This window comes from Nicotiana tabacum, chromosome 20 (assembly GCF_000715075.1).
Source record: "Nicotiana tabacum cultivar K326 chromosome 20, ASM71507v2, whole genome shotgun sequence".
NCBI classification, from domain to species: domain Eukaryota; kingdom Viridiplantae; phylum Streptophyta; class Magnoliopsida; order Solanales; family Solanaceae; genus Nicotiana; species Nicotiana tabacum.
In genome coordinates, this window is record NC_134099.1 from 63,405,443 (window position 1) to 63,421,975 (window position 16,533).

Below are 16,533 nucleotides of genomic sequence, written 5' to 3' on the forward strand. Positions count from 1 at the left end.
ATTCCCGAACCATCTCAGCCTCGACTCCCGCATCTTGTCCTTCACAGAGGCCACTCCCACTTTGTCCCAAATAACTTTATTCCTAATCTTATCCCTCCTGGTACACCCACACATCCATCTCAACATCCTCATTTCTACTACTTTCATCTTCTACACATGGGAGCTCTTGACTGGCCTACACTCTGCCCCATATAGCAGGGTAGGTCGAACCACCACTATGTAAAATTTACCATTAAGTTTTGACGACACATTTTTATCGCAAAGAACACCGGAAGCAAGCCTTCATTTCATCCATCCCGCTCCAATACGATGTGTGACATCCTCGTCAATCTCCTTGTTACCCTGTATAATAGATCCGAGATACTTGAAACTACTTTTCTCTTGAGGATGACTTGAGTATCGAGCTTCACATCCGCGTCAGCTTCAAGGGTCCCGCCACTGAATTTGCACTCCAAGTGCTCAATTTTGGTCATGTTCAACTTGAAACCTTTAGACTCCAAGGTCAGTCTCCAAACCTTTAAGTATCGAGCTTCACATCCACGTCAGCTTCAAGGGTCCCGCCACTGAATTTGCACTCCAAGTGCTCCATTTTGGTCCTGTTCAACTTGAAACCTTTAGACTCCAAGGTCAGTCTCCAAACCTCCAACCTCGCGTTAACCCCGCCTCGAGGCTCGTCTATCAACACTATATCATCTGCAAACAACATGCACCAAGGCACCTCCCTTTGGATGTGCCGCGTCAGCACATTCATCGCAAAGGCAAATAGGAACGGGCTAAGAGCCGATCCCTGGTGCAGCCCCATTGTAACCGGAAAGTTTTTCGAGTCTCCTTCCACAGTCCTACCCTGAGTCTTAACACTCTCGTACATATCCTTAATCAACTAGTGTACGCTACTGGGACGCCTTTAACCTCCGAGCACCTCTATAGAATCTCCCTCGGGACTTTATCATACTCTTTTTCAAGGTCAATGAACACCATATGCAAGTTCTTACTCTCCATATACTGCTCCACTAGTCTCCTCACCAAATGGATAGCTTTCGTCGTCGATCACCCCGACATGAATCCGAATTAGTTTTCGGAAATAGACACGGTCCTCCTCACCCTGGCTTCCACCACCCTCTCCCAAACTTTCATAGTGTGGCTCCACAGTGTTATACCCCTGTAGTTGTTGCAATTTTGTATCGCCCTTGTTCTTGTACAATGGAACCATCGTACTCTACCTCCATTATTCGGGCATCCTTTTTGTCTTAAAAATAACATTAAACAACTTAGTAAGCCACTCCAAGCCAGCTCGGCCCGTATTCTTCCGGAATTCCACCGGGATTTTGTCTGGTCCCGCCGCTCTGCCCCTGCTCATCTTACACATCGCCCTCTCCACCTCTTCTGCCTTAATACGCCTATAATACCCAAAATCACGCCGACTCTCGGAGTGCTCCAGCTCACCCAACATGATGCTTTTGTTCCCATCCTCGTTCAACAAATTATGGAAGTATGCTTGCCATCTTCGTTTAATATGTGTCTCGTCCATCAATACTCATTTTATTACTTGAAGTCATAATTTCCATTAATTAAATAGTACAAAATAGAATTTACAGGGTGAAATGTAACGACCCGACCGGTCGTTTTGAGCATTTGCACTTCGCTCGGTAGTTTGAGGGTACGAGTATCTCCACATGATGTATTAGGACTTGTGTGCAAAATTTGAGTTCATTCTGATTTGATATGTTTCTGCGCGAGTTTTTTGACGTCAAAAGTTCGAAAGTTCATTAAGGTTGATTTGAGGTGCGTTTCGTCGTTTCGATGTTGTTATGCGTGATTTGAGGCCTCGAGTAGGTCCGTGCTATGTTATGGGACTTGTTAGTTTGTTCGTACGAGGTCCCGAGCACGCTACAATCACGTTGACTCTCAAAGTGCTCCAACTCACCTAGCACGATGCTTCTGTTCCCCTCGTTCAACAATTTATGGAAGTATGCTTGCCATTTTCGTTTAATATGTGCCTCGTCTATCAATACTGTTAGCGGAAACGTAAAAGAAAGAACACAAGATTTAACGTGGTTCGGATCAAAATAATCCTACGTCCACCAGAGAACAATTGCCCTTTTTAATATTAACAAAGGAAGGGGAGATTTCCCAATTACACTTAAGAGAATTTCTCTCTTAACTCTCTACTCACTACAATGTATTGTATTATTTTGGGATGATTTCTACAAGTGAAGGAGTGCATCTATTTATAGAGGTAAAGACCTCCTCTTGATGTCATTGGTGACATCAAACTACCTCCTCTTGATGTCATGGGTGACATCAAAGGAGGAAGCTTCCTCCTAGCATCCACACCAACTCTTTCCACCAACTCTTCCAATTGGCATGTCATTGTTGACTAAACATAAACCAACATTTTCAGCATGCCATTGTTGACTAAACATAAACCAACATTTTCAATCTCCACCTTGGTTTGCGTTTCGAGCGTGTGAACAACTCTGGCCAAAACTTCTAAGCTTACTGGGCAACCCCGTTGTAAGAAACAAGAAGAATCAAACCATTGTTGAACATACCACCTCCACCTAGCAACTGTTCTCTTCGGAGTTGCATCAGTTGATGCACACCCCCGCCAAGTCCTTGCAGTGTGCAAACTTAGCGAGCGGGACTATCTTGGTCAACATGTCTGCAGCATTATCGTCTGTGATAACCTTCACGACCTTGATAGTTCCCTCATCAATAACATCTCGAATAAAATGAAATCTGACATCAATGTGTTTAGTGCGCTCATGAAATCTCTGATTTTTCATTAGATGAATAGCACTCTGACTATCACATCTAAGAGTTGATTCCAGCTGAACCAAACTCAATTCCGCTACTAAACTTTTCAACCAGATAGCTTCCTTTACCGCCTCCGCTGCTGCCATGTATTCTGCTTCTGTCGTAGACAAAGCGACAATCGACTGCAAAGTCGACTTCCAACTGACGGCACTGCCAACGAGGGTAAAGATGTATCCAGTTGTGGACCTTCTTCTGTCAAGATCTCCTGCATAGTCAGAATCCACATAACCGAGAATTGAAATACCTGTACCACTTTTTCGAAAGGTAAGACCAACACCAGAAGCTCCTTTGAGATATCTCAATATCCACTTGACAACTTCCCAATGCCTCTTTCCTGGGTTGGACATGTATCTACTTACCACACTTACAGATTGAGCAATATCTGGACGTGTGCATACCATAGCATACATAATACTACCAACTGCACTGGCATAAGGAATCTTTGACATATGCTCCACCTCATCCTCAGACTGAGGCATTTGTGACTCTGAAAGTTTAAAATGAGGAGCTAATGGTGTACTTACAGGCTTGCACTTTTGCATATTGAATCTCTCGAGAACCCTTTCAATATACCTCTTCTGAGAAAGATGTACAACATCGTCTTCTCTTGAAATCTCCATACCAAGGATTTTCTTTGCAGCTCCTAAATCCTTCTTGTCAAATTCCTTACTCAATAGTTTCTTCAAAGCATTTATCTCTGTAATGTTGTTAGCAGCAATAAGCATATCATCAACATACAACAGTAAATAAATCATTGAGTTACCAGACATCTTCTTGTGATACACACAACTATCAAATGCACTCCTTGAGAATTCATGTGTAGTCATGAATGCATCAAACCTCTTGTACCACTGTCTAGGGGATTGCTTCAAACCATACAAAGACTTCTTTAGTTGGCATACGTGATCTTCTTTTCCCTCAGCTAGGAAACCTTCAGGTTGATCCATATAGATTGTCTCTTCTAGATCACCGTGTAAGAAAGCAGTTTTGACATCAAGCTGTTGAAGCTCCAAGTCAAATTGTGCAACCAATGCTAGTAGCACGCGAATTGAGCTATGCTTCACGACCGGAGAGAAAATCTCATTGTAGTCAATTCCCTCCTTTTGGCTGAAACCTTTTGCAACCAATCTCGCCTTGAACCTAGCATCTTCCACTTCAGGAATTCCCTCTTTCTTTCGGTAGACCCACTTGCATCCAACTGTCCTCTTCCCCTTTTGTCTTTTCACTAAGACCCATGTCTGATTCTTGTGAAGAGACTCCATCTCTTCAGTCATGGCTAACCGTCATTGTGCGGCATCCTTGCAAGAAGTTGCTTCAATATACGAGGAGGGCTCCAGATCTTTAATCTCTTCTTGTGCAGCTACGAACGCATATGCAATCAAGTTTGCTTGATTTATAAGGCGTTCCGGTTCTCGTGTCTGCCTCTTCTCCCTCCCTTCGCAATTGTGTATGGTTCATTGACAGCAAGTTCTTCAACGCCTACATCTTCTGACTCATCTTTAACCTGAGTCTCTTGATCCTTTTCCTTGGCAAGCTCCACCGGAAGCTCCACCTGCTCGTTGTTCTTGTTTCCTGAAAACTCCACGGAAACTTTACGGGGATCAAGTATAGAGGATTCATCGAAGGTGACATCTCTACTAACTATAAATTTGAGTAAAGACAAACACCAAAGTTTGTACCCTTTTACTCCATCCACATACCCTACGAATATGGCCTTCTTAGCCCTTGGTTCAAGCTTTCCTTCATTAACGTGATAATAAGCTGGACACCCAAATACTCGTAAGTATGAATAGTTAGAGGGTTCACCTGACCATACCTCATTCGGAGTCTTAAAGTCAATTGCCGATGCTGGAGATCGATTGACAATATGAGCAACAGTGTGAACTGCTTCAGCCCAAAATACTTTGGACATTTTGGCTTGTAGGAGCATACAACGAGCCTTTTCAAGAAGAGTTCTGTTCATTCTCTCGGCAACTCCATTCTGCTGTGGGGTATGCCTGACAGTCCTATGTCTTGAGATCCCATGAACCTTGCAGAATTCATTAAACTCTTCATTGCAAAACTCCAAGCCATTGTCTGTGCGAAGATACTTGATTTTCCGCTCCATTTGATTTTCAATCAAAATCTTCCACTCTTTAAATGCTCTTTCCGCCCTTCGATGGAAGTTTAGAAGGACCCCATAAATCTGAATGGATGTAGTCTAGCACTCCTCTTGTCTTGTGTTTGCCAGTGCTGAAGCTGACCTTCTTCTGCTTCCCTAGAACGCAGTGCTCACAGAAGTCAAGCGTGCTGATCTTCTCACCTTCCAAAAGTTTACGATTGCTCAACATCTCCAGTCCACGTGCGCTCATATGACCTAGTCTCATGTGCCATAGTCTTGCCTTGTCATCATTAGATAACTGCACTGTAGATGCATTTGCAGAGCCAACAATGGTGCTTCCGGCCAATGTGTAAAGGCCGTTCTCCAGCTTGCCTTTCAGCATGACTAAAGAACCTTTAGTCACCTTCATAGTTCCTGCTTCGCTCATGTACCTGTAGCCTTGTTCATCCAGAGTACCCAAGGAGATCAAATTCTTCTTCAGATCAGGAACATGACGGACTTGTGTAATAGTCCTCACGATTCCATCATGGCAGCGAACCCGAACTGAGCCAATGCCAACTATTGCACAAGTTGCATTATTGCCCATTACTACGGTTCCTCCACTTTTCTCGTAGCTGCTAAACCAGTCTTTTCGGAACGTCATATGCAGAGTACAAGCAGAGTCTAACACCCATTTGTTTTCATAACTACTATTATTATTACACGATGTTGTTAGTACATAATCATTATCAAAATTATGTACCTGTTCAACTGTAGATGCACTCGCCTTTTCCTTGGACTTTGACATTGGGCAATCTCGTTCAAAGTGCCCCTTCTTGCCACAACCCCAACACTCTGTATTCTTCTTGTTCACACGAGACTTTGATTTGTGCTTTGATTTGGTCTTTCCCTGTTGGCTAGTCCGGCCTCTTACAAAGAGGCCACTTGCCTGGTCATCTCTATCTCCTTCAATGTGCCTCCGCACATCACTAGAGTTAAGTGCCTGCCGCACTTGCTCAAGCTTGATAGGCTCCTTGCTATACATCATTGAATTCTCAATATCACGATATCCTGAAGTCAATGAAAATAGCAAAGCACATGCAAGCGTCTCCTCCTCCTTTTAATTCCTGCAATCTGTAAGTCCATGACAAGTTTATTAAACGCATCTAAATGATCTTGTAACGAAGTACCTGACCCCATCTTAAATGTGTGAAGACGCCGTTGTAACAACATTCTTGTTGTCACTGATCGGTCTTGGTATAGCCCTTCTAGCTTTTCCCACAACTGTTTGGCCGTCTCTTCGGTACCCGTACTCACTTCACAAAGCACGTTAGGTGCAAGGGATAGTTGGATTGCACTCAATGCATCCCCTTCAATCTTCTCCTTGTCGGGAGCTGATATATCCGTAGGATACTTTCCGTCAATAGCATGGATTGAACCTTCCCTCCGCAGTAACGCCATCATCTGGATCTTCCAGATATTGAAGTTGTTGCGTCCATTGAATCTATCAATTTCAAACTTCATGGAACTCATATTTGCTTGTTCTTTCTCCTTGGATCGTTAAAGAATCCTGTCGCTCTGATACCAATTGTTAGCGGAAACGTAAAAGAAAGAACACAAGATTTAACGTGGTTCGGATCAAAATAATCCTACGTCCACCAGAGAACAATTGCCCTTTTTAATATTAACAAAGGAAGGGGAGATTTCCCAATTACACTTAAGAGAATTTCTCTCTTAACTCTCTACTCACTACAATGTATTGTATTATTTTGGGATGATTTCTACAAGTGAAGGAGTGCATCTATTTATAGAGGTAAAGACCTCCTCTTGATGTCATTGGTGACATCAAACTACCTCCTCTTGATGTCATGGGTGACATGATGTCATGGGTGACATCAAAGGAGGAAGCTTCCTCCTAGCATCCACACCAACTCTTTCCACCAACTCTTCCAATTGGCATGCCATTATTGACTAAACATAAACCAACATTTTCAGCATGCCATTGTTGACTAAACATAAACCAACATTTTCAAATACTTTGCCATCTTCGTCTTGATGCATTTCAGCATGCCATTTTCAGCATGCCATTGTTGACTAAACATAAACCAACATTTTCAAATACTTTGCCATCTTCGTCTTGATGCATTTCACTCGGTCCAAGTCTTGGGCCTTTCTCTTCCTCATTTTGGCCAACCGGAAGAGCTTTTTGTCCCCGACCTTGCCCCCGAGTTCCTCGTACAAACGTCCAAACGCTGCAGTCTTGGCCGTCGTAACTGCTAACTTCGCCTCTTTCTTTGCCTTCTTATAATACTCCCGATATGTCTTTTTATCCTCCTCGTCTATACTCTCCACAAGCTTCAAATAAGCCGCTTTCTTGGCGTCCACCTTATCTTGGACCTCTCCATTCCACGACCAGTTTCCTTTATGACCCCCAGAATAACCCTGCGTGACAGCTCCATAGTGTTTGATTAAAAATGGTACTCTGAAGTGTATTCTTGTGTAGTGTTATCAAAGGCGAAAAGCGTAAAAAAGCTCTAATGTCTATTGGGGCTTTAAGTGCAAATAAAGCGTGGGCTTTAATGAAAAAAGGCGCAACGGGAGAAAAAGTGTATATATATATATATATATATAGTCCAAGACCAATAATTATAAGCATGAATAACACATATACAGAAAAAAATTGAAAAATAATTACGATAAAAAACCTTTTTCAAAAAAAATTACGATAAAATGAAATATCAGTTGTTTAGTGTCGCCTTTTCAAGATTACACGCATCGGTAAGGAAAAGTATGCCTTAGAGTCTTGATGTGACATAGAAGCGCCCCCAAAGCAAGGCAAAGCACTCGACATGTTTTGAGCCTCGCTTCAGGCCTTAAGCGCGCCTTTGACAACACCGTTCTTGTGACAGGGAATCTATTTTAAGAGCTGACTAGGGAATCCAAGATATTGCAACCTTGTTATGAAGTTGGGTAAAAAAAACCTTATAATACAACCTTGTTACGAAGTTGGGAAAAAAAGGAGCTTATTATCCATTCTCATGTTCTCTTCAGTTAATCATACCAAATTGCTTGGGAAGACTGTCATAAATTATGATCAAAATAAAAAATAATCTCCTTTTGAAATAATCCTTTCTCGTCACTTGCATGAATCTGTAGGCTTCTTTTGTAATTTTTTTTTCTTTTGGCTAATATGTGTCTGCTTACATGTCAATGATACATAAATCTTTCTGGATTGATCAGAGTTTGAATTACTTGTACTCCTTTTATTGATTGTGTTCATCTTTCAAGGTGATCAATATACTCCAAGAATTTGGAGCTTCTCATTGATTGAGTTCTAATTGATTGAGTTCTAATTTTCTTCACTAGATGTATGATAACAAGAAGAGACAATCCTGATGGCTCACTTTGGAGACTAGCAGTTGAAGGTTTTATTCGCATTCTGCTCGATGATGTCAAAAAACTGACAGAGAAAGCAGGGCCAGAGTTGACTATTACCAGACCTGCAAGAATGCGTATTTGGAAAGAAGTTGCTGACATTTTTGAGATATTTCTAATAGGCTACTGTGGTCGTGCACTTTCAGTGACGGTAGACAGTGCTGATGAGTCTCTTGAGATGAATCTCTTGGATATTCTTGGAGACAAAATTCTCAAATCACAGACTGATGCACCTCTTGACGTAACGTTCCAATCCTAATCTTTTTAGATATTCTCACTCTAGTTCTTTCACTTTACAGCTGCACATATTTAGTCATCTCCGACAAACACTTCATTTTGGACCACTGGTACCTTCCATGCTAATGAACTTCGAACATTTTTGGAACTTCTGTATGCAAGATGTGCTTATGTGTTTCATAAGTTCCAAATGGTGTAGATCTTTCATGTCCACTCTTCTTTGAGAAGGAATTAAATGCTATCTATCATGGTTTTATCTCAATCTATTGCGTGCCACTAGGCATTGGCCAATGATTTTTTTTTATAAGTATGCCCATTTTTGGTTTTTTATAACATCTTTTTGGGGCCCTTGTTTGTATAAATGATTTAACAACAGCTACCTCTGCAGGTAACTGAATCCTCGAAAATAGGTTAGGGGAAAAGATCATGTATGTCAGGTGACACAGCTCTGGTCGATAAATGTGAGATTATAGGAATTATTCATGGCCTTTTGCAGGATTAGATATAGAAATCTGCTGTGAATTAATAGCCCAGACTGTGTGGCTTGAGAAGTTCAGCAGATGATAAAATATGATATTTATCCAGTTTTACAGCTCAGACTTATTGCTTACTATAACAGAGTTATTTTTCCATTGCCACTTAAAGTAGTATGTCCGTTTGCATTCATATTTTCTAATGATGCACTGTAGGAGTAAACTTCTAGATCAAGCATAACGCTGATCATGCCAATTTTGCAGATTCTGGAACGTCTAATCACCACTCTGGATCGGTGTGCATCACGTACATGTTCCTTGCCGCTTGAGACTGTCGAACTGATGCCTTCACATTGTAGCAGGTTCTCCCTGACCTGTTTGCAGAAGCTGTTTCTTCTGTGCAGGTATATAGTACCTTTTAATTGACACTACCTTACCTGTTTTCCATGTTTGCGGTGATTGCCATTTCACACTCATTTCACTTAGTTTCAGCCATGGAACTGGTGAATGGACTTCAACTAGATGTGAAGTTAGCAATATCTCAATAAAATTATTAATGACCAGATGTGAGTTCATTCTGGGAAGGTTCTTGATGGATGGGAGCAGATTAGGTGGGTGATCTAGTTATGTTGAAAGGGATTTTAAATGCTTTCATGTTTGTTATTCTTGTTTTCTTCAGCTTATTTCTTAAATCATACAACCACTATTCAGGAGAAAATCCATTGCCAGCAGCACGTGTGGAAGAAGTTATCTTTGTCCTCCAAGAGCTTGCACTTCTTGTGGTTCATTCAGACACTGTATCCCAACTTAATTTACATCCATACTTAAAAGAAGGCCTCACAGGAGAGAATCAAGCAAGGCGCACGCATTTACTTGTTCTTTTCCCATCCTTCTGTGAACTTGTCATATCAAGGTAAGCTTGTGAAATGACGAAAGAGGATGTGGTCGAACTCTTGATTCTGTGTCTGGGCATCTTTTGTTTAACGGAGCTATAACATATCGTGGTTATTTCATAGTGAACTTTTGACTCTTCCTTTCTGTTCATTTTAAAAAAAATCAAGAATTAGAAATCTAATATGAGGTAAATCTTTATTAGCAGGGAAGCCAGAGTGAGAGAGTTGGTGCAAGTATTGCTGAGACACATCATAGTTGAGTTGGGACTACAGAAGTCTACTTGAGCAATTTGAAAGAAACAGAAAAGGTTGGCATTTTCTCACAGTTGGCTCCTAATTTGTCCATACGAGTCTATTATATGAGGAAATTTTTGGTCTTTCTCCAATTTTTGGTGTTTCATAATGTATATCTTTGTGCATTAAGCCAAAATGAAGAACTCGAGAAAACACGGTTGGTGTCGAAACCGAGAAACATTCTTGTACATTATTGTATGTATCTTTTTCCTATAACTCGATTAGGTGGTGTCCTTATTCTAGCAGATTTTGGAAAGAAGCTATTACTAGGAAAGTACATGTGGGCTGCTTTCCTTACCAATTTAAGCCCAAATTTACACATCAAAATCCTCAGTTTTTTTTTTTAACCTCATAAAAATATTTTAATTCACAATTACAATTATAGCTTGTTTCTATAAGGTGAAAGTGGCAAGTATTTTCTTATATTAAATTTTTTATTGGACAAGAAAAGAATTCCACCTAAGCTGCGCAGGAAAGGCCCAAAGTCAATCTCTGGGAACATTATAGCTTCATAGGATCTTCCTGTGCAGGTGCAGGTAGTTCGCATCTTTACAAACATGCCAACTTGTACATGTATTTAAAAAATTACAAAAATAGAAACGGAATGCATCGATGTCTCCTTTGTTCTCTCTTCTCCCTGTTTCTTCATCCTCTCTTCACCTAAAACTGAATATACTTCTCGACAACCCCCAAACTACTTGAAAAAGAAGAGAGTAATTAAGAAAGTCTTACTACTATATTTACATCATTAGAAATGTTTTATATTCTCAATTTTGGACATTTATATGATTTAGAAATTTTTGTAAAGTTCATTATATTATAGTGTTTGGAGCTCAAATCGTGGTTAGAGTATTGATTTTGTAAGATTTGGATGGTGAAAATTAGATTAGAAAGGTACCTCCACCATTGTTGAACAAGCTTAAAGAAGTGGATTTGAATTGTGGATCTAACTTGTGTGAAAAATTTGAAGTGGGTGTTGTTTAGATTTGTTGGAAATAAGGATATTGCCTATAAAATTTGAAGTCATTTGGTGGAGATTTTCTTTTTTTTAGTTTGGACAAGAATTGCAACTGAAAATCCTAGACGTTTATACAATGGTATACACTTTTGTATAGGGTTGAAACATGTTTATACACTGTTATATACTTTTATACATGGTGGATATATTGCTTATATAGGTGTATAAATATTCTATAATAATGTACAAGAGTGTAAAATATTGTTGGAGAAAAAATATATGCAAGTTTAAACTGAAAAATATAGCTACATGGATGCAATGTGTTATGTTGGGCTGTATATTTATGCAAATTTCCCTTTTTGAAAACCTGGACTATTGATCCATAGAGTGCATTTCTTCCATAGTTTATGCTCTTTCGAAGCTTTTACGTACTCTTGCCTCTTTCGTGTTATATTGCTCAGTGAGTTATTTTGTTTTATGTTTAACATTCTGTGGCTCCCTGAAATTCAAAGGGTCTGGTATTCCTTTGAATAATTTGCGAGTGGGTGCAGATATATGATGCAGAAATGCTCTAAAAGGTTCCTTTTTCAGGTCTTGAATTGAAGCGTCCTCACAGGCGCATACCTATACATGAAGATAGTAGGTTAGCACCGTACCTACATTTTGGTTCACTTAAATATCCTTACTAGTTTTTATCAAAACATTAAAAGTGAGGACCTTTCTGTCATTTTAACATAAATTTCGCCGCATTTCATTTCCCTCTCCGCTACCATCACCCAAGACTTCATTCACTATATATGGATTAGCGCTTAAAGAGACTAAGGAGGAGGCCATGGTTATTCAATCTTCACCAGAAAAAGATGAAACACAACTCCACCGTCTTCATCAAACAGCGCAATACTTCACCAAAAGTTGCATTTTGTTCTGATTTGTGTGTATCTATGAAGGCGTTTCTGGCTTTTCTTTCACATCTCAAGAGTAATAATCGGTGTCGAGATATGTTCAAGATTACATTTTAAATTAGACCCATGTTTGCTTAAAGTTGGTGTGTGTTGGTAGTTGCCACCTATGTTCCCTAACCATCGCTTCAGCCTCTATAAACTATTTTTCACATTTCTTGTTCCACTCAGACCCTCTCTTGTTAGAGGGATTGCCTTTTTCTCGAGAGAATAAGAAAAGCTACTCAGATAGTTTAGGTCAAATCTAAAGTAATAAACTGACTTTGCCGACTTAGAGGATTATAATGAAAAATAAAAATGGGTACAGTTCATATAGTAGGGTTGCAAGACACGTACACACGCATATGTAGTAAAAATTGTGTGGGGTAGTCATTTTTTAAAGTGGTATTAAAATAGTTACTAGTCTATTAAAATTAATATGAAAAGACAGTGTTACCCATTCCTTACCAAATGGAAATATGCTTTTCTCGTTGCTGAGAGTAGTCGAGTGGGAAACTCAAGATGACTTTACTACCATCAATGGAAGAATCTGAGTACTCTGCTTTGTGGGTATTGCAAAATTGACTTTTCCAAAACTTCCTTGACTAACAGCTTCACTACGAACCCAATCCATGAGATGAAATTTGGTATTATTTTAGGCTTTTGTTTGGGTAGAAGAATGTGAAAGAACAGAGTCGGCTGCAAGTCATAACGAACGTTGTTTTAACCCATGTTATTTATTTATATGGGATAGTTTTCATATTTTTGTTTGGTTTTAGTTCCAAGTTCAAAAGTTAAGGACATGTAGTTTTGAAGTCTTCAACTTAGAATTACAAGTTCAAAAGTTAAGGACATGTAGTCCTGAAGTCCTGAACTTAGAGTTCCAAGTTCAAAAGTTAAGGACATGTAGTCCTGAAGTCCTGAAGTTAAGTTCAAAAGTTAAGGACATGTATTCCTGAAATCCTGAACTTAGAGTTTCAAGTTCAAAAGTTAAGGACATGTAGCCCTGAAGTCCTGAAGTTAAGTTCAAAAGTTAAGAACATGTAGTCCTGAAGTCCTGAACTTAGAATTTCAAGTTCAAAAGTTAAGGAAATGTAGTCCTGAAGTTCTGAAGTTAAGTTCAAAAGTTAAGGATACGAGCAGAAGGGTATTTTCATCAGGGCAGTTAAAATTATTAAAGCAGTGGCTAAGGACTGAAGACATTTTAAACAATAGCTTAAAAGTAAATACATGTGTTATTAGTGGCTAATCGTACACTTCCCTCCACAAATATATATACTAGAATGGCCTGCCCGTGCAATGCACGTGCCCAATACATGCGTTGGTTTATCTTTGATATTTTCTATCCGTAAGTGATGATGAAAAATAAATCAAATGATGGAATTGCATAAAAGAATCCAATCTTTGGTTTCCTTGTGGCTAAATTAATCTGCATATACATAAAGAAAAAAAAGGACTATCTTGGATCAAATATAGATCTGGTTTGAGAAGCTAAGAGAACACTAATTCTCCTATCTAATTTGATGAACTGTAGTAGGAAACAATCAAAGCTTTTTTAGCAATTACAACTTCCACTCCCTGCTACAAAGCTTTCTACATTATAAAATTCTCGTGTGAAAATGTGAATTGCCTTTCGTTCAACTTCCTCATTTAACAGTTTGTTTTCAAGGGGGTTGTTTGCAAAAGTAACCATAGCCATAATTTCCTCTTCTCCACGATGGCTTCCATCTGAGTTGAAGCCCATGGATTAATACGCCCCACTATATAAGGTTATGTTCAACTCTTTATGAATGCTTCCAGCAAGAGGCGAATCCAGGAATTCGAGAAGATGGGTGCACCATTACTTCAAAGACAAGCATGCTTCAAAGAGAAACATTCAGTTTCATGATATAAATTTTATAAAAACAACTTGGCTAGCAAAAATTATCCAATTCCATTATCTCAAAAATACATCATCAATTTATATTTAGGCGAAATGACTTCCTGGCCACTTAAACTTGTAGTGCTTTTGAAAGTCGATACACAAACTTTGGTCTTTCCCATTTAAATACTCAAACTCGTGAAACCTATAATAATAAACACATTTTGACCGTTGACCTATCCCATGTGGCGTTAGTTGGTCCTAGTCAGCCTGCTGCGTGAGTGCCATGATGTTTAGGAGCGTGAGAGCCCCCTTCCCAATGCCCAACGGTAAAAAATGGGGCCTATTTAAGTGGGTTCTTATTCCTTCAATGTAAAACACATTATCCCTCTATTATATGCATTTGAAGCTTCATTCCTTCATATTTCTTAAAATCTGAAGCTTTCTTTAAATTTTTTTCTTTTTCCAGATTGTGATAATGAATCAAAATCCTGTATTTTGTCATTGTGGAGTTGGAGCTCATATTTGCATCACTTGGAAGCCAACAAATCCAGGAAGAAGGTTTTATGGGTGCTCAAACTATGGTTGAGCCGATTCTTGTAATTCTTTTAGGTGGTTTGACCCACCTCTTCCAGATCACTATAAACAAGTGATTTCAGGGTTGTTATCAAGAATTAGAGAGAGAGAGAGAGATGCGTAGGAAGAGGGTAAAGATCATTGTAACTTTAGTTATTTTATTTGCACTAATAATTGTAATTTTCTTCTTAGTGTAGTTAGCACTAATCAGTGCCTTCATAACCCTATGTACAATGATAATGACAGAATGAATGATGTATTTTTTGTGAAATGAAAAGAAATTTTAACATAAACAAGCACACATATATAAACAACCAAGTTCGATAAGCTTTCTTGGTTGACAAAATTAGCACTGAACTGCTGCCTAGTAGCAGAAATAGTTTAAACATTGTTCCAAAAGAAAAGTCATAATTAAACAGACTTAAGTTAACCTACAAATTATGTTCTGCAACTAACAGACTTAAGTTATCACAAAATCAAACATTCAGTCGTCTTCAAGGTTGAAATTGGTTAATGTTTTGCTGAGATTGGCTCAAGTTTGGACTTGGAGACTGGCTTGGCTGAGATGAAGAATGTACTTGAGGTTGGCTAAGGCTTGCTTGAGTTTGTCTTCTCCTCAACTATTGTTGAAGTTGCCTTTGTGATTTAGCATTTCTTCCTTGCCACCTTAGTCCAGGTGCATTGTATCCAAGATCGATATTGGTTTGCCCAGCATCCACTACTTTTGTAGGAGCAGAATGTACCCTATCTCTTGCTCCACACTGCATAGGAAGCTAAATTAGTACCCAAACTACTAATATATAAATAAAAATTCAAATCCTTAATGATCTTACCCTTTCTATCATTGTTCCTGTATCACTAAACAATATACCAAATCTAGTAGTTCTTGGTCTTCCTCGAAGTCCACTACCTCTTGGCCTTCCTCTAACACTAGCTATAATCCTCAGAAGTTCTTGATCTCATACTTCTAGTATCCTGATGTAAGATAAAATACTATCTAGTAATTTAAAAATTATAGTCCTAATACAGATTAACTAAAGTAAAAAATGATTACTTACAGATGCACTTGCAACAACTGATGGTTGAGTATTTCTGGCCCTAGCAATTCCAGAATCACTTGTAGGACCTGGTTGTTGAGTTGTTGTTTGAGCAGCCTGTGATGGTTGAGTAGCACCAGCATTCCTGGTTCCTGTTGTTCCAGAACCTTGTCCTTTCTGAAATTTCTAAAATATAAAATGAGATATAGAAACAACCAAAGTACAAGACACAATCAGAAACAAATTGAATACATTACCAGGATAGGACACCCGTTCTTGTTATGGCCTACTGTCTTACAATTAGAGCATGTCATTGGTGTCCCTTTCCTTGATCTCTTACCAAACTTCTTTTTAGGTTCATCTTGAGCTCTTTTTATTTTTCTTATGTCTACTAGGCATCTTGGTAATTACAGGAGGCTCAACAGTTGGATTCTGTGTTGATGGCCACATCTCCATGTTGGTTACTGGTTGTATGTAACAACTAAAAACCTTCAGGTATGTTTCTTTCTTGTACCAGTGGGTTACATAGTCAACATGCTCAAATCTCTTAAAAAACATTACACATATTGCATGGGAGCATGGTATTCCTTTAAGCTGCCATGATCTACATATGCATGTATTGTTGGTGAAGTCAGCAATATGTTTGTAAACCCCATGTTGTATCTCATACCTAGTATCCGCATTCCATTTAAATCATGGTTAACAACATATTGAGATTGTTCCTCTATGTACCCATTGCCATAGGAGATACATCAGAAATCCACCTTGTTGCAAATTCTCTCATGGTAGTCATCCTCTCCATCACCTTCACTCTAATCTCTTCTAACATAGTTATTATAGACTTGTACCTAGCAGACAAGATCCAACTGTTAAAGGTCTCACACATGTTGTTTTCCCCTGTCTTTATACATGTCTTCAAAACCAGGGTCTATAC

General features: G+C 39.1%; 1 protein-coding gene across 22 annotated transcripts in view; it reads left to right on the forward strand.

Annotated features, from left to right (window-relative positions):
- Positions 1–14,855, forward strand: part of LOC107773572 (uncharacterized) — a 72,417-nt gene extending 57,562 nt beyond the window's left edge. For 8 of the 22 annotated variants that reach the window (XR_012703676.1, XR_012703668.1, XR_012703675.1 and 5 more), the window contains 7 exons: positions 8,264–8,573; positions 9,307–9,446; positions 9,529–9,653; positions 9,754–9,955; positions 10,139–10,243; positions 11,779–11,830; positions 11,969–12,304. Coding sequence is in view for 9 of the 22 variants with exons in the window: in XM_075240664.1 (XP_075096765.1) it covers positions 8,264–8,573; positions 9,307–9,446; positions 9,529–9,653; positions 9,754–9,955; positions 10,139–10,220 (859 nt within the window). In the remaining 13 variants the exon portion in view is untranslated. Of the gene's footprint in view, positions 1–8,263; positions 8,574–9,306; positions 9,447–9,528; positions 9,654–9,753; positions 9,956–10,138; positions 10,609–11,778; positions 12,305–14,455 lie in introns of those variants that run through there. The other 14 variants (XM_075240669.1, XM_075240671.1, XR_012703671.1 and 11 more) reach the window with 13 other exon arrangements.
- The last annotated feature ends 1,678 nt before the right edge of the window (positions 14,856–16,533 follow it).